The sequence below is a fragment of the Polypterus senegalus genome, chromosome 10 (genome assembly GCF_016835505.1).
Source record: "Polypterus senegalus isolate Bchr_013 chromosome 10, ASM1683550v1, whole genome shotgun sequence".
Taxonomy (NCBI): domain Eukaryota; kingdom Metazoa; phylum Chordata; class Cladistia; order Polypteriformes; family Polypteridae; genus Polypterus; species Polypterus senegalus.
In genome coordinates, this window is record NC_053163.1 from 168,590,855 (window position 1) to 168,614,958 (window position 24,104).

The 24,104-nt window shown below is 45.4% G+C and overlaps 1 protein-coding gene across 1 annotated transcript in view; it reads right to left on the reverse strand.

The window, feature by feature from the left end:
* Positions 1-24,104, reverse strand: part of tox2 (TOX high mobility group box family member 2) — a 120,116-nt gene that overhangs the window by 49,688 nt on the left and 46,324 nt on the right. Inside the window, 1 exon segment of the mRNA XM_039767374.1 lies at positions 499-774. Within this exon segment, the coding sequence (XP_039623308.1) occupies positions 499-774 (276 nt within the window).

Sequence of the window (24,104 nt, forward strand, 5' to 3'; positions counted from 1 at the left end):
CGGTATGTGAAAGGCATTAAATAATAGACAAAATAGACAGGCACTATTCTATATGACAGATATTTAGGTGGTTGTGAAAGGCACTATATAACCGATTTGAAAGACACCATATAATCAATGTGAAAGGCACTATATAATACATTTAAAAAGTATTTGTACACAGAAAGGCACAAAATGCTCTCTATAGTAGACACATATGCACATACATTAATTTGAAAGGCACTATATCCTACACAAACAGACAGATATGACGTCCCCCCTCGTGCCCACCAGGCTTTGACTTATTCAGAACACCTCTGCTCTCCTGCGCCGCCCTGCTGGGCTGGAGGACACACACAGTGCATCAACCTCAGCATTTCTTGCTATGTGTGCCCACTTGTGCCCCCACGCAGGTTTGCATGACACCAAGTGTATCCAACTATCAAATTCCCTTCCTACCCACTTGTGCCCCCTGCTGGTCGGCATGATGCGGAGTGTATTAAACTCAGATTTTCTTACCGGGGGCATCTGGCCCGAGAGCAGATGTCCGTCCTGTCCTAGCATGTTGGACATCATGAGGGCTGGCAGCTCTGGGTATGAGTAGTGGCTGATCAGCGTGTTGGGCTGCAGCGAGTGACACAGTGAGTGGTATCCTGACTCGGGGTCCATCAAGTGCAGGAGAGAAGGATCTGGAAGGTTGGGTGGAGTTATGGGTGGAATATCGTAATCTTCGTCTCCACCACCGCCGCCACCACCACCTCCGCCTCCTCCTCCTCCTCCTTGGCCGGAGTAATTCTGAAATAGACATTAAAAAGGACAAACAGTTAAAAACCCACAAATGCTGCCCAGTGGAGTTTGGGAGTGCCGGGGTGAGCGCTGGAGTGTCGGTGGGCTCATCACTAAAACTCCATGACAAAGTCCACGGCACGATAGCAGGCCCACCACACGCCGGGCAAAAAAGAATCGCAGTCCTACAAGCAAAGTACCCAACCCTGAAGGATTACGGATGATCACCACACGTGTGCTCATGGGAGGGAGGGGGGGGTTTCAGTAGAGCAGGGGCGCTATATAAAGACTCTTTACAAGACGCCACCGGACTAAAAGGCCCTCAACCCTGCAGGTCCTGCCAGTTCCAGCATCCTGTCAGGCTTGGAGGACGAAGAAAAGCAAGCAGGCGCCAAGCTAAGCGCTGGTCAGCGAGGGGGACCCCGCTGGCTTTAAAAGGCTTACAAGGCGCTATATGACTGGGAGATAAATAGGCTTAAAGGCACAGTATGTTAGACATACACAAAAGACACGATATAATACACAGAGTAAATATAAATAGTGATAAAAGTCAGCAGATAGATAGATGTGAAAGGCACTATATGATAGATAGATAGATAGATAGATAGATAGATAGATAGATAGATAGAAATGAAAGACACTATATAATAGACAGGATATATATACGGGCTTAAAAGGCACTATAAGTTAGATAGACATGAAAGGCACTATATATTCCAGACCTATGACCAATTACAGATCAGCTTCAAAGGTAATCTGACTAACCACACTGACAGATGGGCTCAAATGGCACTGTGAGGACTTCACTGAGCTCGGTGACAATAAGGACCATAAGAACTGGTGACACGTGGATAGGCAGATCATGAAAGGCACAGTATGATATAGTATGACTGCTAATAAAAGGCGCTATATTAACTGAGATAAAAAGAATTCAAAGTCATTATATGAGATAGACATGTATGAAAGGCGCTATATAATAGTAAGATGGATAAATATGAAAGAGCACTACATGATACCTAGCTAGGAAGGAGACAGATGAAAGGCACTATATAGTAGATAATAGCTGGATGAAAGGCACTATATAATAAATTATTGTGAAAAGTGATCTGCATAGTAAGTTTTAAGCCTATCTACAGTATCTAAGACAGACATATATAAAAGTACAAGATAGCTGATAGAAAATCTAATAAATACGAAAGAGCACGATATGAACGCAGGTACGTAAATCGACAGATATACAGATGGCACCATAATAATAATAATAATAATAATAATAATAAATACAGACATGACCAGTAGAAGAAGGACGCTGTATAATGGATTGATGACCGATGAAAGGCACTACGTCACAGGTGGATATTAAAGGCGCTATACAGTGCATAGCTCAAGCTCGCAGTTAATTAGCATGATATGACGCACAGGTGACGTGTTCTGATATAGCGCCTTTCCTAAATAGCTAGAAAGACCAGAAAAGTGCAATACTGAAAGAGAATACTATGCTTAAGAATAAACGTTGCTCTCTCACCTCACCTCCTTTATTTAGTTTTTGGGCGATTTGATCTTGATGGTGGTCTTCCCCTTGCTAAGACCCACCGTCCGACGCGCGGGTCCGAGGTGGCGCCCCTCCATTTCTTGTGCGCCAAGTCGTTTGGTTTTCTGCTCTCCAAACGCACGCCGCCGGAGAATTCAACGGGGAATGAAAAGCAATTTTGTCAGAAGCAATCTGACTCGGCTCGGCTCATAATGACTGAGTCAAATTAATCATCACAAATAATATTCCGGTGTCAGCCATTCAAGAGGTTTTTAATAGAATTTTTATGATTCATGTCTTGCCGTATATATCAAGCAGTCAGTTCTGCAACATTTCAGAATCAATTCAATATCTTCTGCGCCCGGGCTGTCATCTTCCTCAACAGAACGGCCATTTATCTTGCAAACAAATACTTTTAACAAATAAAAGTGTAGAGGAGGCCACTTGGTGCGCGCGGCGCGCTCCGTTCAATTAGGACGGCTGCTAACGAACGCGCGGACCCGTGATCTCCCGCGCGCGTTCGTCCGCCCGCCCGCCCGCGCGACCCCGCCGCCGCCTCCTCCTCCTCTCGCGCGGCTCCACTTGAACCCCTGCAATGCGCCTAATGATTATTTTGCTGTTGTCAAGCAGGGTAATAACAGCAATTGCAGGGCTGCTGATCCCAGCGTTAATTATGGAAGCTGCGAGACGCGACGGGCTGAGAGGTGGGATTTACACGAGACCTCCGCAAAATGCCCATCGGCTTAAATAGAGAAGAGGAAGCGGAGATGCCGGGGTCTTGGGCTGACCCCTGAGACTGTCCGTTTGTCTGTCTGGAGGTGCTTGGGGACAGTCTGTGTAGTGGAGTAAACTCTCAAAAATGCCACTCTGCGGACCACCATGTGGCCAGTCCTCTGGTGGGATTCCACATAGTGTGTCATACACAGGCTCAGTTTCATTCTGTCTCGTCTCCCCCTTATACCCCAAATGGGTACCACTGGCACAATTTCACGCCCAGCCTCTCACCCCCTCTTTGCTCTACAACTTCGGACAAGATGGCACCCTCCTGCAGACCCAAGATTGACTCTGCCCTCTACTGGTGTTTTCTGGGAGTGAAGCGATCTGACAGTTTTCATGGAATCTGAGCGGGCAGACTGGCATCCCGTCTTGGTTTGGTTCTCATACACTGCAACCCAGAACTGGATGAGCAAGTTACATAAACGGATGGATCAGCGGGTAGGGCGACCCCTAGTGGCCACAAAGCACATTTGGTGCCCTCTGCTATTAACTTCATATAGCGCCATGTGGTGTGGAAAAGTGCTATAAAAAACACAATACCCAACACCAATACAGGCAGGGGGCACCTGCTGATCCACCAACTGGAAAAATACACGTGGAAAGGCACTATATAAACGCACAAAGCTGTGAACTCAGTACCTGCCAGTGGCACACTGAGGGACTCTGGGCATGTCACAAATGTGCCGCTCTAGGAATATGGAAGCATTCACTATGGGAAGGAGCTATATAACTGCCAAAGTCACAGCACCCATCCTCAGTAACTCAGTGGGAGACCACAAGTGAACCTCAAAAAAATAAAGAGAGGACCGCAGGATGGTATGCACTGTGGAAAGGCGCTATAAACGCATAAGATCACTCGCTCTGTCTCCAGAAGCCTTTGAACCCACTGCTACTCAAGCTATGCCAGTGTGAAAGCAGAAAGTACACATTATGGAAAGGCGCTATATGAAAGCATAAGGTCACCTGCTCTGTCACTGGCACAGACTCACTTTTGTGACCAAGAATGAGTCATTCAGATAGATAGGTAGATAGATAGCGTAGTTGGCAGGATTAGATAGCTAGATCAATAGACAGATTAAAGACACCATATGATAGATAGATAGACAGATAGATAGATAGATAGATAGATAGATAGATAGATAGATAGATAGATAGATAGATAGATAGATAGATAGATAGAAATGAAAGGCATATATAATAGATAGATAGATATGAGACACTACATGATAGATAGATAGATAGATAGATAGATAGATAGATAGATAGATAGATAGATAGATACTTTATTAATCCCAAGGGGAAATTGTTCTCAGCCGATTTCTACCCAAAAAATGAATTTCGCCTTTAGAAAGTGCACCTTATGGAAAGGCGCTATATAACGGCACACAGTCACCAGTTCTGTCACAGCACGACCCTGAGTGAGTCAATACACCTGTGGAAAGGCGCTATATTAAAGCGCAGGGTCACCCAACTCTGTCCCCAGCACAGACATGCAGATCATTTAACCCATTGCTAGCCAAGTTAAGCCAACATGAAAGCAGCCTTGGGGTAGCACACGTTATTGAAAGGCGCTATATAAACACACAAGGCCTCCAGCAGAGAGACGTTGAACCCATTGCTGCTCCAGCTACAGTGTATTAACTCATTATGTCCCAAGTGTTTTGTTTAGCAAGTGAGCAACTTGTCATTGACATCAACGTTTATGTAAGCAGAGGAACTGGAGGGCAGTTAACGTTTTTAAGAAGTTTTGGAAAGGCGCTATATAAAATCACTGCAAGGCCGTCACATGTCAGTGCTCGCCAGCTGCTCTGTTGCTTTCATCTTCATTTCCCACTCAGGGTCTCACCGTGTCCAGAGCCATAAATGACAACGCCGCCCCCCCGCCACTCCACAGAAAACACAAAGCGGCTCAGCTGACGTCTTCCTCACTCCCAATACCCCGAAGCTCCCCGACTATTAACTTGTTAAAGCGCGACTGCCGGAGACCACAGCGACAGAACATTCACTCACGGTTTGAATTTCAAACTTCACACTATTCATATCAAACTCAACCACAGCCCCCCCCGCTACTTAAAGGGTCCACCAAACCCCTCGACGTAACGCCAGCGAACCTCTCAGATGTTGTTTTCCGCTCACGTGCTGGCGGGACGGAGGGTGACATGTGGCACCAGCTGGCCGTCAGTCAGTCCATAAAGGAGCCACGGGGTGACGCCGATTCACTGAGCGGGTGGAACCCCTTTGAAGGCAGATGTCGCCGCGATTCTCATTGTTTTGCTCTAATGGATGAGAAAACGAACATTTCCTGAGATTCAATTTCCTCATAATTGTTGGAAGGAAACTGAATTGTCTGCCGTAAACATGTGGCGCATTGTGTGCTGCGGTGGGCCGACGGTGGGCAGCAGCCCACGGGCGTCGCGGCTGAAACCTTCTGTTTGTAGAGGAGCAACGTTTGGGATCCTGCAGAGCCTGAAGCCCACCCGTTTACCCGTCACACGACTTCTCCATCGATTTGTTTAGCCAGTGACTCAATTTAGCCGAGTAAGGGACAATGACAGGGCATTGCTGTGACTGCTAGTCGGGTAGCGAAACATCCACAGCAAGACCGCTCTGCGATTCAATCACATATTCGAAGTGACGAGATCATGCGGCAAACTCGCGATATTTTAAAAAGTCACCTGACTTGTCAACCCTCAACAGTCGAGTAGTCTGACATCCCCAAGATGGCAAGATGAGGCACAGGAAGTGCGAAGCCCCCGCTGAAAAACGATCAGAGAGTCGTGTAGTCCGACACGCTCGAGGTGAAGACGTCACAATATTTAATGGAACCTTGCTGAAAAACGATCACAGAATCGTGGAACATGTCAACCCTTGAGATCGGCAGTTGTGCAATCTCAAGGTGGCATGGACCCCGAATTCTAGCAGGAGAAACAGGAGCCAAACGGACGAGAGAAAAATCGCTCACCGAATAGAAAGAAAATAACGAGGAAACACCGCAAAGTGCTGTACATCGAAAAAAAGCCATGCCGCCATCTTAAACACCGATACAAAGTCACGTGGTAGCAACCCAGCTGGGTGACAATAATGGCGGCAAGAAGAACAGACAAAATGGCCAGGCAAAGATCTTCAAAATATAAAATAATTAAAGCCCTAGAAAAGTTCCTAAAAAAATCCGATTTCCTGTTGTTATGTTGTGCCGGGGTTTTCACGTTTCTCCTCTCCCTTTTCTTCTTCTTGTTGGTAGTTAAGTCTGAATCACAACGTGGGGGTTGCAAACAAAGTGGAATTGGAGCAAGCAGGAGAGCCTGATGGGAATGTTTGCTTGAGGAGACCCTGTGGATTAAGTGGGAGGTCCAAACTGTACCCCTATGTCTGCCACGGGACTCTCGCAGGGCGGGGTCTCTCATGGAGGCAGCGGTGGGATCTCCTTGGATGTAAACACAGACAGGGGGCTCCAGCGGTCAGCAACTGAGATTCTGATGAAAAGGAAAAGGAAAAAAAAGGGGTCCGCAGTCGGGACCGGCCCACCTGGAAATACGTCTGTTTCTCCTCTCGTCACTTAAGATGCCACCGCCGTCTTCCTCGATGCCCTTGAAGAGGAGATGCAAATCTCAAGGATTTCTGCCAGTTAAATATTTCAGGTATAAATAATTCATACGTTTCATCTGATCAATTCAATCACGAGCGTGGCAAATAAATAAACGAGTGCGGACGAGACCCACCGAGTGCGCTGAAACGACTGAACGGCGGGGGGCTCCTCAGTGCCCAGTATTCTTTTTTTTTTTTCACCACCATTCTCGCCAAGCAAGTCCTAATTATTTGGCTCTTTTTATTGTTTTTTTAACCTTTCACACGCCTCACTCCACTTAAGATTATCTGGGGGGTCTCAAACTCACACTGGATTCGGCCCTGGGGACATTTTTAATGCAGCCCACTTCATTGTACTGTACTGTAAAACACGTTACACGCGGCCCACGATGACCGTTCGTTCTCTCAAAGCCCCCCTGAACACGCATTAAATATGGAAATCCTATCCATTTGTAATTTATGTGTCCCCCTGGCACCGACTGGCCTCTTGATGACCTGCGCTGCAGTGAGAATGGAAATTGCGGCAGGTAAGTGACAAGAGGGGGGCACTGCCACACAGAGAACGTCAGTGTTTCAGCATGACGGCCATACGGGACACGGTAACTCGCCACACGCTGCCACTCCACTCACTCTCTAAAGCTGCACCGGGGTCACGGCCGGCGACCCACCCGTGGCTTAACACAGCACCCAGAGAAGGCTCCGCCCCTTTCACCAAACGGGCATTCATTTTGGACCCGGACGTCAGCGGTGACAGAACTCCTGCTCAAGTGCCCCGTCACCCAAGTGCAGAAAGCCTTGCCATTGTTAAACGGGGTTGGCACCCAAATCTTTCTTCTGGCGTCGTTGGTCTGCTCACCCGTTTGGTCACATGTTACAAATCAGGCAAGAAGGCGGAAATGCTGGCTCGGGGCATCGGTGCGTACCGCCAACGTCAAGCTCTCCTGGTTGTGGTGAGACATTTTTTCAGGTTAAAAGAAGCATTTAAGGTTTTTACTTACCGCGCCAATGAATTGTAGCCCACCAGAATGAGGTGATTGCCGTTTAGTGGCACGGCGAGTACACGGCGTCAGCGCAGATAAAAACAGAATGGCAAGTAAAACAAGAAGCGAGTGAGTGAGCGAGCGAAAGAAAGATGAGACGTGTGCGGAGTGCGGGCGAGGAGCAATCCGGACCTGCTAATCCGCCGTTAAGTGGCAGTGAGGGCAGACGGTGGCACACGAGCTTGAAGGAACAGTCTGCAGGGTTTGGGTGGAGCTGCCCATTGGGTGTGGGACGTCCCGGGTTAGGGTACGTGCTTCCTTTGTCTTCATTTTAATGCGCCAATTTTCTTAATTCGTCTCTTCGACTGTTTTTGTATTTGGCTCTCCTGCGTTTTACGGGTTCATTTTAACCAACTGATTCGTCCAAAGATGTGGGTTTTAGGAAATAAACACTCCGTGCTTTAAATCGTCTCATTTGCTGCTGGTCCATCCTTGGTTGATGAATTACTAGATAGTGATGCCAAGGGACAATGCCATGGGATGCTGGCACCGGCGTATCCCTGATCCTGTAATTGAGTCCGGTCGCTCAGTCATCAGTCATTCCAAGATTTTGTTTTCATCGCCCTCGAGGTTTGCCAGTTTGTCCCCAGGCAGCAGAAACTCGAGAGATGGCGTTAACGCACCTCTGGGGGGCACTGACTCTTCTCTAATTCAGACATAACGGTAAAGTAAGCACCAAGTCCAAGGTTCTGCTGCCCACGGGTGCTGTCTGCTCGTCAATGTCACACACCAGCTGCCATCTGCTTCTTTCCCACTCGTTCCTCACCCCCACATGCTCTGCCCACACCTGAATGGCATTTCTCATCTCCACTGCCCATTTGTATCCATCGGGACCTGACAGATCATGGGACCATCTTCAGCTCAGGTTCTTCACAGTCTTTTATTGTTATTTGTTTTTTTGTTGGCTTCCGTGCCTCGTGCTGCCATCTCCCCGCCACCGTGCTCAAAGGTCACGGGGTCGTCTTCATTTGATCAGATGTCAAGTTGCATTACAATCAGCTGCTTTGCGAGATGTCATATTTCATTACACGTCGGGCTCATTTCGGAGGTCAGCGGGTCAGGCTGATTTGATTGGATGACAGAAATGATATCATTTGTGTTTAACCCGCGGGCCCGCAAGCGCTCCGAGTGGCGGTCCTAATGCATTTTGCAGAGACACAGCTGCCCTCGGTGACTAATGGGAGATGGCACAAGGCGGAGCCACACCAGATTCCATGGGGCGGCGGAAAAGCAGAAACGAGGCAGACGGGCAATCCCAGCCCTCCCATCATGCCATTGCTGGACGCTCACAGGAAACCTCCAGCACATTCGCAGAACTCTCCCATCATGCCAGTTGAGCTTCCTCAGGGTCCACAGGAGTCCCAGTGAATTACTGGGGGTCATCTTCCTGGCTTGACTGAGGTAAGCGATTCCACTCTGGGACAAGAGGGCACCCATGTAGCCCAGAGTTGGCGCCACCACCTTCCAGACAGGGCGCCATAAAGCCGGCGGTTGCTTCACGACCAGGAGTTGAGACTGAAGGAGCTTCTCGCCAATCTTGGTGTCAGCAGTTTGTTCGGTTGTGCCACAGTGCCCCCATTTTTGCTTTTGTTTACGGGGGTTACCAGGTTGGTACCCCAACAGTTTCTATTGTCTTACCCTGGTCTGTCTGCTGGTCACACCAGAGACCCATTGACATTTGGAATAAATGGCCGTGCAATGCAAAGAGAAGGACTTAAGTCCAGTTTACTCCCAGCACCCTCTGCACTGCCCCAACACCTCAATCCTAATGTATTTTCAGCACATTCTCATCATGTTTTTTAGGATAAGCCCACCAAACCCCCAGAACACTTGCATTAACCTCGGACTAATAATTCCCATCAATTCCCGTTATGTCCGGGTACATTTCCAGTGCTGCCACATCACACCCACCATTCACTCCCTTTACTGTGTCATTCCACTCCAGTTATCCTTTCTGCTACGGCGCACCCCACCGGGTCCCTGGGACTCATTTCTGGTCCGTGCCCGTCTTCTAAAGGCCGATGCCACATTGGGTGACTTACAGTCATTGGGGACGTCAAACTTGCTGCTGACCTCCTCGCCGGACCGTGTCAGTTTTAATGACTGGAAATCGTGAGTACGTCAAATCTAGCGACTGTATGGTGACATTCCACGTGGTGCCCGTCCCTTTCTCTGACAGCTAATGATATGCTGCCATATGATACAAAGGGCTAACGATTAGGCGCTTTTTCCTTTTTTTTTCATTCTGCCACAGTACGTCAAACATGAGACATCAGACAGACGAGCTTCTCTTCAGCTTGTGAGGTCCAAAACACCCGCGTTCTTGATTCTCTGTTCCTTGTTCCTCAATAATCACCCTTTGGTTGCCGGCTGTCCTGCATGCAAAGCCCACCCGTATGACTAACCTGTTGGATTTTGTCGGGGCGAGTCGTTGGAGTGAGTCGCTGGGTACATCGGATGAGACGACGGACCTTCATGGGAGCGACACAACCGAGGGCCCCTGACTCGCTAAGATTAGGTAAATGAAGACCACAACTGAAAATCACCAGAAACGTCGTCAAATGTGACATGGCCTGCAGCCCGAGGACCACCCTGTCAGGTCACATGACCAATCGCACCCTTCGGCCCTCACAGACTCTCGTCCTCTGCAGTTCTCACGCCGCCTCCGATTCACGACATCCATCTTACCAGGTTCTCTTTGCTCAGGGGGTCCGCCCTTCACTGGTCGTCCCCCCCGCTTCACGGGACTCCAGTGTGTTTAAAGGAGAAGCCCCTCAGCACAAGTAAACTTTAGTGTGTTATCGTCTCTTCACTCAGGGTGGGCTCATCCCAGCCAAACCCCCGCTGACACAGTCATAGCCTGCTATAATTCCAGAAATCCCCCAACATATCTGGGAATACCTGCACAACTGCCAGGGTTTTACACTCCTTTCCTATTCATTTAGGCCATGTTGATACTTAGGGCCACCATTTTGGTCACTTTGGTTTGTTGCTATCATGTGACTTTAAGCCGTCGTGTGTGTGTGACATCACAGGTTATTTCCTATATAAGATGGCGGAGTGCATTCGGCAGCATCCGAGCTTCTGCATTCTATTAGAAAATCTTTGGTGTGTTGCCGAGTGCTAAGGGAGATCGGACCGAAGCCTAATTTGCGTCTCACGTCTGGACTTCGCCATTCCGGTTTCTTATCTCACTTTTGGGTTTGTTTTGGATTTACGAGTTTCGATTTCATTTCCTGCTCCGGCCCCTCATCTTTTATCCACCCACCTTTTTATTTTTCCATCTTGCCATCACGACTCGTACACTCCCTGGTAGTGTTGAATCGCGTCCCGCATGCGTATCGGAGGACCTCCTCGCAGGCCTCTGTCTGGGTACGTAATAAACCGGCGTGACGAGGGGGCGCAATGCCACTAATGTTGTCATCTCCTTTCCCCACAGTGCTGAGACACCACCCAGGGAAGGCTTTTAGTCAAACCGCTTCCTGTCCAGCGGCCATAAAATTCCCGGGCATCCTGGAAGGAGGCGTCATTACTGGGCAGGGCAACCCGCCGGTCGGAGCTCCGCTAGAGTGACTGCGCTTATTCTCTTACTTTGAAATTCCCGATAAACGGGCAAACGGTTATAAAAGGGATGAGCCGGTAGAAGCCCCAAAATTCAGAACTGTCATTCCCACATCCGGTCACAACCGGTACTACAATTTTGACTTTGGTATCGATAGCAGCATTCAGACCTCAGTAGTGGTGCTAAGCACCGAAGCAAACAACGGATAACTTCAGACTCCCACACTCCTCCGCGTGTTACTGCAGCCTCCCCGGTGTGCCGCACTGCGTACCGCTTCCCCCTCACTGTGAAGTCCCGTCGTGTCAAAGTGGTAAGACCTGTCCTCCATGAATTTGTGTCGAAGCACCAGTCGTGGTGTCGGTGTTGGGCCCCACAACGTCTCGATGGCGTCACAACCCGTGGCTTCTGTTTCATGAAGTATACAAAATGGACGTTTCGCCACATCTGCACCAGCGAGTGTCAAGGAAAAGGCTGGGGGGACTCGGAGGAAAGCTGGCATTTACTTCCTGTAACAAAAATCCCAAAATGTTGGCACCGTAACGTTTTTAAAATTTGGGGTTTTTTTGCTACCAGTACCTCCTACAACCCTACCCTCTGTAACCCCCATGACACTGAGGTCTGGTCTCAGTCCACTTTCACGTGTGTGAACGGGAATTGCACAGGATCACAACTCCCAGATCCCGACCGTTACAATCCTGTGTTATTTTTGTGGATTTTCTTTCATTTTGTTGGGTTTATGTGCAGGTCACGTGACCACGATTTGTCCCATCGATGACATCACTGGATGTCCTGTTATAAATAAGCAGAAGGTATCCTTCAGTTGGACGAAATCGACACAAATCTCTTAGCGTCGGTGGGTCGAGTACTCGGTTCGTTTCGGGGTTTTCTGATTTTCTTCTTTGACTTTTCTGTTTTCTGGCCTCAAGTGTTTTGTTTGCTCGATTTATTTGACCTTCTGCCTGATTCTACAATTTTGGTCAACGTTATTACGTCTTGATAATCTGGGAGAGCCTGTCTCATATCACTCATTATGCCAAAGCAAATCCCCAGTATGCCTCCAGTACCCTCAATGCCTCTGTACACGTCCCGGAATGGTGGCATCACGCTGTGGCGGCGTACACCGCGAACAAGTGACCCGTCATCGAGGGGCTCACCCGTTGCCTCGAGATGGCGATGTGTCCGACAAGGACCCGTCTCACTCACGCGGGAGGTGACAAGCAGCACACACATGAGACACCCTGACGCGTCTTCCCACACACACACACACACAACATCGTGGGTCAGCTGGCATCCGTCGCTCTTTCGTTCTCCACGTTTCTCGAGCTGCACTGCGGACAGGCGAGCAGCTCTTGAGTAAATAAAAAAAAAAAAACACAAAATGAGGCCCACCACATCACGATCCGATGGAAATTCGGCGTCATCTTCAATTCTTCTAACGGGCGGCTTAAATTGTCAGAGGCCGGGCACATGTCAGAATGCGTTATCTTCCCGCTCGCTCAGAGCACCCTGGACACAATCCCAGCAAAATTGTCTCGGGTTCATTAATTTGCTGGATTATGAAGGCAGGGAGATGTCAGGGATGCACATTCTTTAAATGAAGCTGCTTTTATCCGGAGGTTAGCTAGCTATTTATTGGATTGTTGTAAAACCACCCACCCCCACCGACATTGGCAAATCCCCCTAACTCTCCTGCCATTGAAGCGTTTACCTTGCTGAAGGAGTGAAGAGACGAGATGGAAAAACCCAAGAGAAGAAGAGCAGATGCCAGCCTGGCGGCCAGTGGTGTCTGGGTTGGCTGTAGCTGCACTGGCTCTCTTGAACCCGAGACATCGATAAACGTGGGCAGTGAGGACACTGACTGGCCCGCCCGCTCCCCTCGGCCCTCACAGTCTCTCGACCTCTGCAGTTCTCACACCGCCTCCGGGTCACGGCATCCATTTTACCAGGGGACTCCTGTTTGTTTCATTTGGTTAAGCTAATGGAGAAGCCCATCAGCACAAGTGAACCTATTGCGTTACCGTCTCTTCATTCATAGTGGGCTCATCCCATCCTGAACCCCTGCTGACACAATTATAGCCCTCTATAATTCCAGAAGTCCCCTAAAACATTTGGGAATACCTGCACAACTCCCAGGGTACCGTCATGAATTTAATTTTACACTCGTTTACACCTCCATTGTGGTCACTTTGGTTTGCTGCTGCCATGTGACTTTAAGTCGTCGTGTGACATCACAGGTTATTTCCTATATAAGATGGCGGCGTGCCTTCAGTACCATCCGATCTCCTGCACCTTTGATTTTAAACTCGTTTTATATTCCATTGCTTTTATCCAGAGGTCAGACAGCTATTTATTGGATTGTTGTGCCCCCCCCCACCCCCACCGACATTGGCAAATCCCTCTAACTCTCCTGTCATTGAACCATTTACTGAAGGAGTGAAGAGAGGAGATGAAAAAACCCAAGAGAAGAAGTGGTGTCCGGGTTGGCGGTAGCTGCACTCACTCTCTTGAACCCGGGACATCGATAAACGTGAGCAGCAAGGGCACAAAGCACAGCAGAAGTAGGCGGAAAGATGTGCAAAGTGCTCTCATTAACAACCATTCAGCCAGCAAAGGGCGGTGCAGTAGATAAATTCACCCGAGATAGTCCGTTCATAAAAACGAGGGCAGGGTCCGTCTGTCCATTTAAAAGTAACACCAGCCACAGTGCCTCCTTCTCGACTCGCCCGATTAGATCTTCTTCTAAATTCTCCTTTATTTTAACCTCCAACTCCCTTTGTTCTCTCTCAGTCTCCCCTAAATTTCTTACTCAGGCTATTTTTTTCCTTAAGCAGGAGAGGATGCCGAATTGTAAATCCTAGAGCGCCAATGAGGAAACCGGCAGAACCGCACCTATCCGCACCTGAAGGCAGGTTCAGCCAAACTCCCCATCAAACACCCCAGGGCCGCTCGTTCACGTTACTGCTATCATATTCAGCTATGCCCACCCGGTGCCCGAGCGCTACATTTTTTTTAAAACTGTGCACTTTCACGGACCCCTAACACGCCTCATCACATGACCCCTCAGAAACCCCTCCCGACGAGCTCATCTTTCTTCTTCTCTGTCCATTCCTTTTGAAAAATTCTACGCCCAGATAGGTCACTTGTGTAATCAGAATAGAAGTTTAATGTCACTGTGCTCTGTATTAGAATTATTGTATAAATCCCCTCACATGTACAGGCCAGGCCAAAGTTAGCACACAGGGGCTCTCAGTATTTAGAACTACTAGGCAAGCATTTGAAGAGAGAAGGGGACAACTACGAAAATGGGCATTGGACTATTTCTGTATGTCAGAGATGAAATGGAATCTTCTCCTTCCCTTGTTTGGAACCTAAGTAAGGGTCTGCACGCGGAGAAGACAGTATAAAAGACTTGGACGGCAGCCGATGGACGGATGGGTGATATCGTCATCCGTCCTGAAAAGCCTTCCAGCACAGCGACGGAAAATGGCAGACTGCATAGATCAAGATCCCACCTTGGTATTGTCTTGCTATTGGCTTCCAGTCTGTAATGCTGCGTAAATCGTCAGTAAAGAAAGTTATTAAGTTATTTTCTCTTTTTATCACCGTATCATCACCTTTTAATATCATATCTCTATATAGTTTTCGGTTACTTAAAACACTGCAATTACAAAAGAACTTATTCCAACTAGGGAGCTATCGACCCCTAAAAGGAACAACTTGCTTAGAGAGGTCCCTCCACGACTTCCCTTCTGTCCACGACACATCTTTACACAAAGCCCCTCTTTCCCTATGAATAGTGCCCCCCTTTCCAGACGTGTTTAGAAGTTTGTTTACTTTTTCTGCACTTATGGCGCTTTTCCACTGCATAGTACGGCACGACACGGTTCAGTTCAGCTCACTTTTGGGGGGTTTTCCACTGCGAACAGTACCTGGTACCTGGTCCTTTTCTTAGTACCACCTCAGCCGAGGTTCCAAGCGCGCCAAATCGTGACGTGTAAACTGCTGGTCACTGATTGGCCGGAGAAAAACGTCATTACTGCGTCACTGGCTATTCTTTTCTTTAAAGGTACACACACGCGGAAGTTTGTGTCCCGTCTCTCCATCGCTGGACGCAGTTTGTTGCATAAGTGGATGAATGTTTCTTCAGACATTCGAAAATTCTCCAGCCACTGAGTGTTTGTAAAACCGGAAACAATCACATCCCACCACTCTGAAGCACGGTTAAATGTCCAAACAGATGGTCTGTTGCGGCGACTTTTTTGCAAAATGTGGAAGATCTGTAATATACAGAATCAGCATTTTAATGTTACACTGGCAGTTAAGTTCATTTTATGCTTTGCAACAGTGATAAAAGTTAGCTAGTGATGTGCTTTTTTTAGATGTTTACCCTTGCGCGTCGTCGAGCTAAAGTGTTGTTGTAAAAGTTCCACGGTGTCACGGCGCAACTCTAACGACACGTGAATAATCCCGCCCACTGTAAAGCGGTACTAAACTGCAGTCGAAACGCAAACCGAGCCGAACTGAGCCGAACTGTACTGAACTGTGCTGTGCCGTACTATGCAGTGGAAAAGCGCCATTATTTAATCGTTCCTTTTGTTTTTAGCAATGCCGACTTTATCGATAAGAAACTTCAATAAACAGATAGGCAGACTGTGGACAGCTGGCCGCCCAGCCCTCCCTTGGCATAATAGCAATACGTGAAAACAGACGAGGGGTCCAGGGCACCCCATAATGCAATGACAGCGCTAACCGACAGCAGCAGCAGGAGTGCAGAATGGAGAACCCATAGGAATGAGACATCAAAAAAGAGAGAGATCTCCTTCATATCTCCTCGACAACAACGAGATCAGAAAGAAATCAAATGGAGACATGGACTTTGGTCTCCTGCTTCTCACTTCATCCCTGTATTCTCACAGGGGTCTCCTCTCTTGAGTGTCAGCGGAGATCTCAGTGAAGTCACCCAAGGGGCTTGGATCTTCCAAGTAGGGTCTTCAGATTTTGTTTAATAGTTTCAAGGTATCTGCGTTATGTGCTCACTAATAGCTGGTGAAATGTATGGGCGGTAGTAATAAAACACCTTACTAGGATTACAAAGCTGGGGTCCTCGCTTCTAAACAATAGTGTTAGTAGCTCTAATGTACATTGCCGTGCTCCAGTTAGATCATTCTGGAAGGCAGTGTGGCAGAGTGGTTAAGACTTTGGATTTCAAACCCCGAGGTTGTGGTTTCAAATCCCACTTCTGACACCATGTAACGGTGCTACATGACTAACGGCGTCTTAGATGTATTCTGTGCCGAGTCGCGTTGTCCTGTTCATATGGTCTGCGTGTGTCCGTTTAAATGTTGTCCCCTGGAAACAAAGGGAGAAGAATAACGCTGTGGAACCATGGTCCCCTGTCACTCCCATCAATTGTATCCAGGTCATTACTATTTAAACATAAGGACGACAAGAAGACAGGGCCCGATTACTACGCTGACACTTCATTGCTGAGCCAAGAGAGATCCACATCACCTACACCTTTTCCTACTTTCAACGTCAGACACTGAGAACTTCACCATTGCAACACAAAACCCCAGGGTTCGGGATTACGGCGACGCGCCGAGGATAAGTACGGTGAGACTGTTCCTTGTCATGCGGGTGAGGAGCGAGCCATCAATTGCCTTTGTGTGTAATTGCCATAGGACATACTTCTCCAGCTTAACGAGGTTCACAATCGCCATTCATCCTCCATTTAATCCTTTGGACTTTCACGTGCGTTTGTTGTTCTCTGTGTGTCTTATTTGTTTAATATTCAGTGTGGGGACGAAGGGTGGGTTTGCGTTGTGTATTCGCTTATTTTTGTTGCTGTGCCTTTTTATTGTTATATTCTGCAGGTCACTTTTGGGGTTGTGGGTGATGTGGGAGCTTTAGATGGAGTGTAATAGATATTGTTTTGTTGTTTGTTAATTATCACTATTAATATACGAAGTGTGATCAAAACGTACGTGCTCCACCTCAACACCCAGGCCACACCCCACCCACCTTACTTTAGAGACACACCCCTCAACTGTGCTCCACCCCAACACCTAGGCCACACCCCACCCACTATGATCAGGTCACTTCACCGGCCTGTGCTCCAATTGGAAAAATCAAAAGAAATGGAACCAATCACATCTCAAATGTTGTAAGTCACGACCTGGTTGAAGACTTCAATCCAATAAGAAATATCAAGTCTCGAAAGAGAATAAAACAAGACTGGAGGTCTCATCGAGTATACTGTGCTTTTCAAACCAAATTCTCCATTTTGTCCCCTTTGACCGCAGTCGTCTCTTATGTCTCGTTTTTGTCTAAAGCCGTTTCTCCTGAGGATTTCTAGGAGAGACATCAGTGACAAAGTCAGTTCTTCAATGAAATGTAAATGAGAATCTCCATGAAGTCTCGTGATGGAAGGGAAAGGAAAGAGACCTTTACAATTTCAGTTTTGTAATAATTGTTTCTGCGCAGAATTAGGATAGGCTGTAGACTCGTTTTGGTTTTTTCAGAGCCACAGAATTCAGTTCTGGTGTTTGATTTAATTTAATTTGAATATTTCCAGAGTCGTATCATTTTGTTTTATTCATTTTGTCTGCCATTTTGAATTCGTAACGATCGGCGCCCACTTTTCTAACCCTTTGTTAGGTCCGCGTCAAAATGCTGCCGGTGGGTGTGGCCTCAGAGGTCACGACCCGTTGGTGATTAGCATGACGGCTTAAAATGTCCACGTCAGGTGCACTTCCTCATTCCTCTTTCAAACCTTTTGCTCGATCGTCTCGTTTCTTGCTTTTCACTACAAACTTCCCGTTTCATTTTTTGGGCCGTGACTTTGTCTCACACGTTGCCTTTGCTGCTGTTCTTTTGATCTCCCGGTTACGACCCGTTTCCACCGGATTGCACCTCTCCAACTTCTCTCAAAAATTTCCTTTGTCAATTTGTATAAGCTAAACTGGGAAACGAAAAATCAAGGAAACACAAGCTCAAGGTGTATGAACCAAAAATTGTATGCCGGCGATATAACAAGAAAGTTAAAATCCAGCAAAGGTACAAAAATACCAACCAAAGGTCAGAGGTGAAAAAGGACAGAAAAAAGGCCATCACCATAAACGTAATGGAAGGACATGAATGCCAGGGTTTTTGGGGTTGTATCTAGAAACCTGGACAAACCACTAAATGCACGACGTAAAACTTTTAAACCGTAATGATATCACGTGTCACGCACTCCCGCCTCTCTTGCAAGAAAAACAAAATGGCGTTGCTGGAAAATATGATTTACTTTAAATTACGTTAAAATATAATAAAATAAATGTAATAATTCAACTTCTTGGATTTTCAAAACTACCGAAAAAAGCGTCTCCGCTACAACGGTTATGTTGCAAAAACTTCAAAAACAAACATGGGATCACGAAACGGGACTACACCGTTGCTCATGTTGTGTTGTTTCCGCGACTTGTCAAACTGTTGAACCTCCATGAGTACGACTCATTACGGCGCTGCTGTGGCGTACTGCCATCTGACCCCTTGTCGTATTTTCTCCTTACCGTGAATCTTCTCGTTATCATCATATAGAGTCGAGTAGTTGTGCTTGTCGTGTTATGACGTGTACAGCGTTGCATGTCCGACCATTACACAAGTTCCAATCCCAATAGCCTGTCCGCATCGTTTCCATTTTAGCGCACACATCACTCTCACTCCTCGTTCTCATGTCTGTAATGTGATTCTCACTCTCATTTTTCTCATTTCTATATCTTAGTGGCTCACCATATGTGATATCACGCTCACAAAACTTCTTCTACAATCGTGTCATTCCCTCAACTTCTTATTACGTGCCTCTGATTTATCTCACTCTTCTCACAAGATGTTATGTCATTTCTCTAACTTCCAGTCTCATTTCAGCTGGTTATTAATGTGCCATATTTTCTCATTCCTAGGATATATTATCTCATCTCACGATTGACTGTCATATTCTAAGAGCCCACCTAGCACCAGCAATTTATTACGTCATTCCCAAAGCTTACTATTGACCTCACTCTCTGTTATTAACCCTATGGTATACGTTATCTTTCCCACAACTTATTGTCTCCCTCTAATCGCTCATCTCATTCCGATGGTTTATCATCTCATGTCGTGATTGATCATCGTATGCTAACAGCAGGTTGTTACCTCGGCCTCATAGTTTACTGTCATTTTACGTCACTCTCTGTGATATATTAACTGCCATTTTCCATGATTTACTGTCTCATTCAAAAGGCTTCGTTCAATCCAGTTTCTTATTACTTAATCCTACCTCCATATATATTGCCTTTTTCCAATGATTTATCATCTCACGCCAAGAACATCTTACCTTCTTCACACTGACATATGATTTATAATCTTATTCCCATGATTTATTACCTCATGCCAGAAACTCACTACATCGCTCCTCGTGATAGAATACCCACCTCCAATCTTATTTCATTCATTTGAGTTGTCATCTCAGTCCAACAATTATTTCATTCCTATGATTTATTATTTTATTTCACATTTTATTATTGCATTCTCACAGTGACTTATTACCTTGTTTCAAGAGTTATTGTCTAGCTGCAAGGCACTCTCTGTGGTATATCACCCCATTCCCGTGACTTATTGCCTCATTCTAAGGCTTATTTCATTTCAGATTCTTATTACTTAATTCCCTAATATATAACACCACACTGCTATGATTTATTAGCTCACTCCACAACTGCTTACCATATTCACTGTGAATGCTAAAGCACACTGAAGATTTACGATCTCACTCTAACTGCTTATTACCTTCTTCTCACCACTACTCGTCCATCACCGTCCATGACATATCACCCCATTTGTATCGTATCTCATTTCCGTGTTTTATTCTAACTGCTTATCTCATTTCTATGATGTATTATGACATCACTCACCATGACCCCACTCTTGCTACATACTACCCATCCCTCATGGCTCCACCCACACAGTAGTGTAACAGGACAGTGAGGACGGCCCCCCCTGGCTCCCTACTCCTGATGTCACAGTTCCCCTTGGCCCTGCAGCCTCTGTCTCAGATTAGCGTGAATATATCTATCCTGCAAGCGAACTATGATTCTTAGCGAGATGAAAGAAGTCGCAAAATCAACCGGAATGTTCAAGCAAATTCTAGAAAAAAGCCAAATCTAAATCCGTTAAGTAGTCTTCTCGTTCTCTAGCTAAGCAGATGTAAGACACGCCCCGAGGCTGGTGCATGAGTAAAGAGGGGGCCCCGCCCCCTCCCTCCCCTCAGCCCGCTGCGTCTCTCTTGGATTTGCGCAAATAAATTGCAAGCGAACTGTGATACTGAGCGCGATGAAAGAAGTCGCCGAATCAACCGGAATGTTCACGCAAATTCTAGAAAAAAAACCCGATCTAAATCTGTTAAGTAGTTTTCTTGTGAAAAGCGCACAGACAGACAGGCAGACGTTGGATTTTATATAGAGATGCTCTCAGTCTAATAACTTATTACCCTATTCTTATATAGCACCTCATTCAAATAACTTATTAAACCATTCTTATTGTATATTATCTCATTCTAATAACATATTAAATCATCATTATTATGTATGATCTCATTTTAATAACCTAATTCATGTAACGTATTAAACCATTCTTATTAGATATTACCTCAAAAACTTATTACCCTGTTCTTACATATTATCTCATTCTAATACTGTAAGTTATCATCCTGTGCTTATCTATATGCTCATTCACGTAATTTATTGGACCATTCTTATTATGTATTCTCTCATCTTAATAACTCATTACACCATCCTTATACCTGTATATTATCGCATTCTAATAACTTACTAAATTATCCTTATGCTATATGATCTAATTCTAATAAGTTATTACCCCACTCTTATATATTACCTCATTCAGATAGCTTATTTAACCATTCACATGATATATTATTATTTCATCTTAATAACTTATTACCCCTTCTTATATATTACTTATTTCAAATACATTATTAAATTATTCTTATTATGTATGATCTTATTCTAATAACTTATTACCCTGTTCTTTTCTATTATTGCATTCTAATAATGGATTCAATTATATTATCTTATTCTAATACCTTTTGACCCCATTCTTAAATATATTATCACATTCTAGTAACTTATTAAATCATTCTTATTATATATAATCTTATTCTAAGAAGTTATTACCCCATTCTTATATAGTATATTACCACATTCTAATAACTTCTTACTATATATGACCGGATTGTAATAACTTATTACACCTCTCTTATTTTATATGATCTCATTTTAATAACTCATTAGTCCATTACTAGATAGATAGATAGATAGATAGATAGATAGATAGTTGAAAGGCACTATTTAATAGATAGATAGATAGATAGATACTTTATTAATCCCAAGGGGAAATTCACAAATTCACTATTAAATATCACCCCATTCTTATCACATATTATCTCATTGTAATAATATTTATCTCATTCTAAGAACCAATTACACAATTCCAATTGAAGATGATCTCTCCTTCTAAACACATATTACCTCATTCTTATTATATTTCGACTCATTCTATTAATTTATTATCCATTCCTAATGTGGATTAGATTAGATAGACTTTATTAACACAGACAGAAACCTGAACAAAGCCTGCTTAACGTAACCTGATGCATAACAGAATGGAGTAATAAGTCACTGGAATGGTGTAATAAGAGTGGAGCAATAAGTTCTTAGAATGAGATAATATCTGATAGGAATGGAGCTACTCCAACACTTCATGATTTATCACCACATTCTAATGGCTTACCTTTTTATCTTCTTCTATCAGATTACTCTCCGTGACATACGACCCTATTCCTATTAATTCTTACATATTTCAAATGGTTTATTTCATTTCAATTTCGTATCACCTCATTCCCATAATGCATTCTCACATCCCGGCTCAGTCAGGAAGCGCGCTATTGGCTGTCAGAAAAAGGGGCGTGCACGACTGTACGGCAAGGTCGGTACTCAGTCGGTGAAAGTGCCCTGGCAATGAGATCTGCGGCTGCGATTGGCAAAAAGTCGCATAATGTGACTTTGACTTTATTAGATAATTTCTTATCTCACTTCCATGGTCTTTATCTCAGTCTTCCAATTTAGGTAATAACATGGCTGCCATAAATGTTTACGTTTCTGTTTTATTTCATGTTAACTTTTGCCTTTAAGTTTACTTTTTCTGGATTTTCAGAGATTCTGGTATTACTGATATTATTTGGCACTTCTGTGTTTTTAGCTGCAGTTGATATTTTTTCATGTTAAAAATTTGTTGTAAAGCAGTACCATTTTGTTTTTTATGGGCAATGCCATTTTACTGTTGGCTTTGCCTACGGTGGCTACCATAGCTGTGGTTTGAGACGTCACTAATGTGTAAAGGCCAGCAGTGTGAATTTCTAGGTTATCCAAAATGGTGGCCGAACCTTTAATGCGTGCTTTTGGTTTTTACACGTTCACAGCAATGAATTTTAACTACAGTTTGTGGCAATTGTGTGATGGTGGGGTGTTGTGGATCGCTGAATTTTTAAATTTCGTTTTCATCTCCTGGTCCTTTATTATCTTTCCATTGTAGTTTAACACTTGAACCATTTGGCAAAACAATGGCGTATGTACACAAAATAAACCATTCCCTCACTCCCGTGGCGTATTACTTCATACCTGTAGTCTATCACTTGACTCCTTTGAAGTAATGAATCTTGGTTTTGGCATCCTACGATAGTCTGTTTTCATTTCAGAACCATTTGGTTTGCTGTTTTTAATCATTCTTCTCTCAATACCATTCTACGTTTTGTAGTCCCTGCTATTGTCAGCCATGTCATTTATGATCCCTGTGCTAGCTGCCGGTCGTCCCCTAATGCACTGTTATCAACACATCCCACCTATATAAGATGGCGGCTCACACTATTCTGCTCCCAAGCTTTCTGATTCACTGTAACGACAAACACGAGGATTGTGTTCATTAGGGATGAACCAAAACAAGCTTTTGTGTTATCATCCTGACTTCAACCATTCATCTTGTGGTTTAGACCTTGACCCAAAGTCTTTTCTGTCTCCATGTCTGTACTAATGTGTGACAAAAACTTTTATGAGGTAGAAGCCAAGAGACGGGACTATACACAAAATGAATGAAGTAGACATCAAGAATTGCTGTGGACTCGCACCATCTGCACTGTATTGAACTGCTGGTGGTCAGTCACAAAGCCGCGACATCGGGCTCAGAAGTGGTCTCCCCAAAGTGTGAACTAAGAGTAGAGCTCGATTAGTAAGCCACATGGGTGGAACGCTTCCTTGTGATGTCAGCCCAGATCTCCGTCTCTCTCACCTTTTCTGTGCAACATCATCCACAGTGCAAATCCCATCCTCGTCGCCAAATGAACTGCCCCACAAAGCTCTGCAGTTGGAAGATTTGCATTGTGGTGAACGGCTGGAGGTCAGTCGCAAACCCGCAACATCCTCCTGGTCTCACCCATTCTGTCTTTTACAATGGACCTGACTGCGGATATAACGTTAGAGAAAGGATATATTAGGACACACAACATGACCAAGTTGGATCTTTGGGACTGGATTCTGAAAGCTGGCATGGACAAGCAGTTCATTGAAACCACACAACCAATCAACAACTGGTTTGGGCACAGGTGAGCCATGATGGGGTGTGGGGGTAAAATAATTTGGGCATCTTGGCCGGCATCTCAGTATGCACAGAAAGAGGTATGAGAGTTTGGCATCATAACTGGCAACACAAAATTCTCATCAACAACTGGCAGGAATTTTACCCATTTCCCCATTTTGCA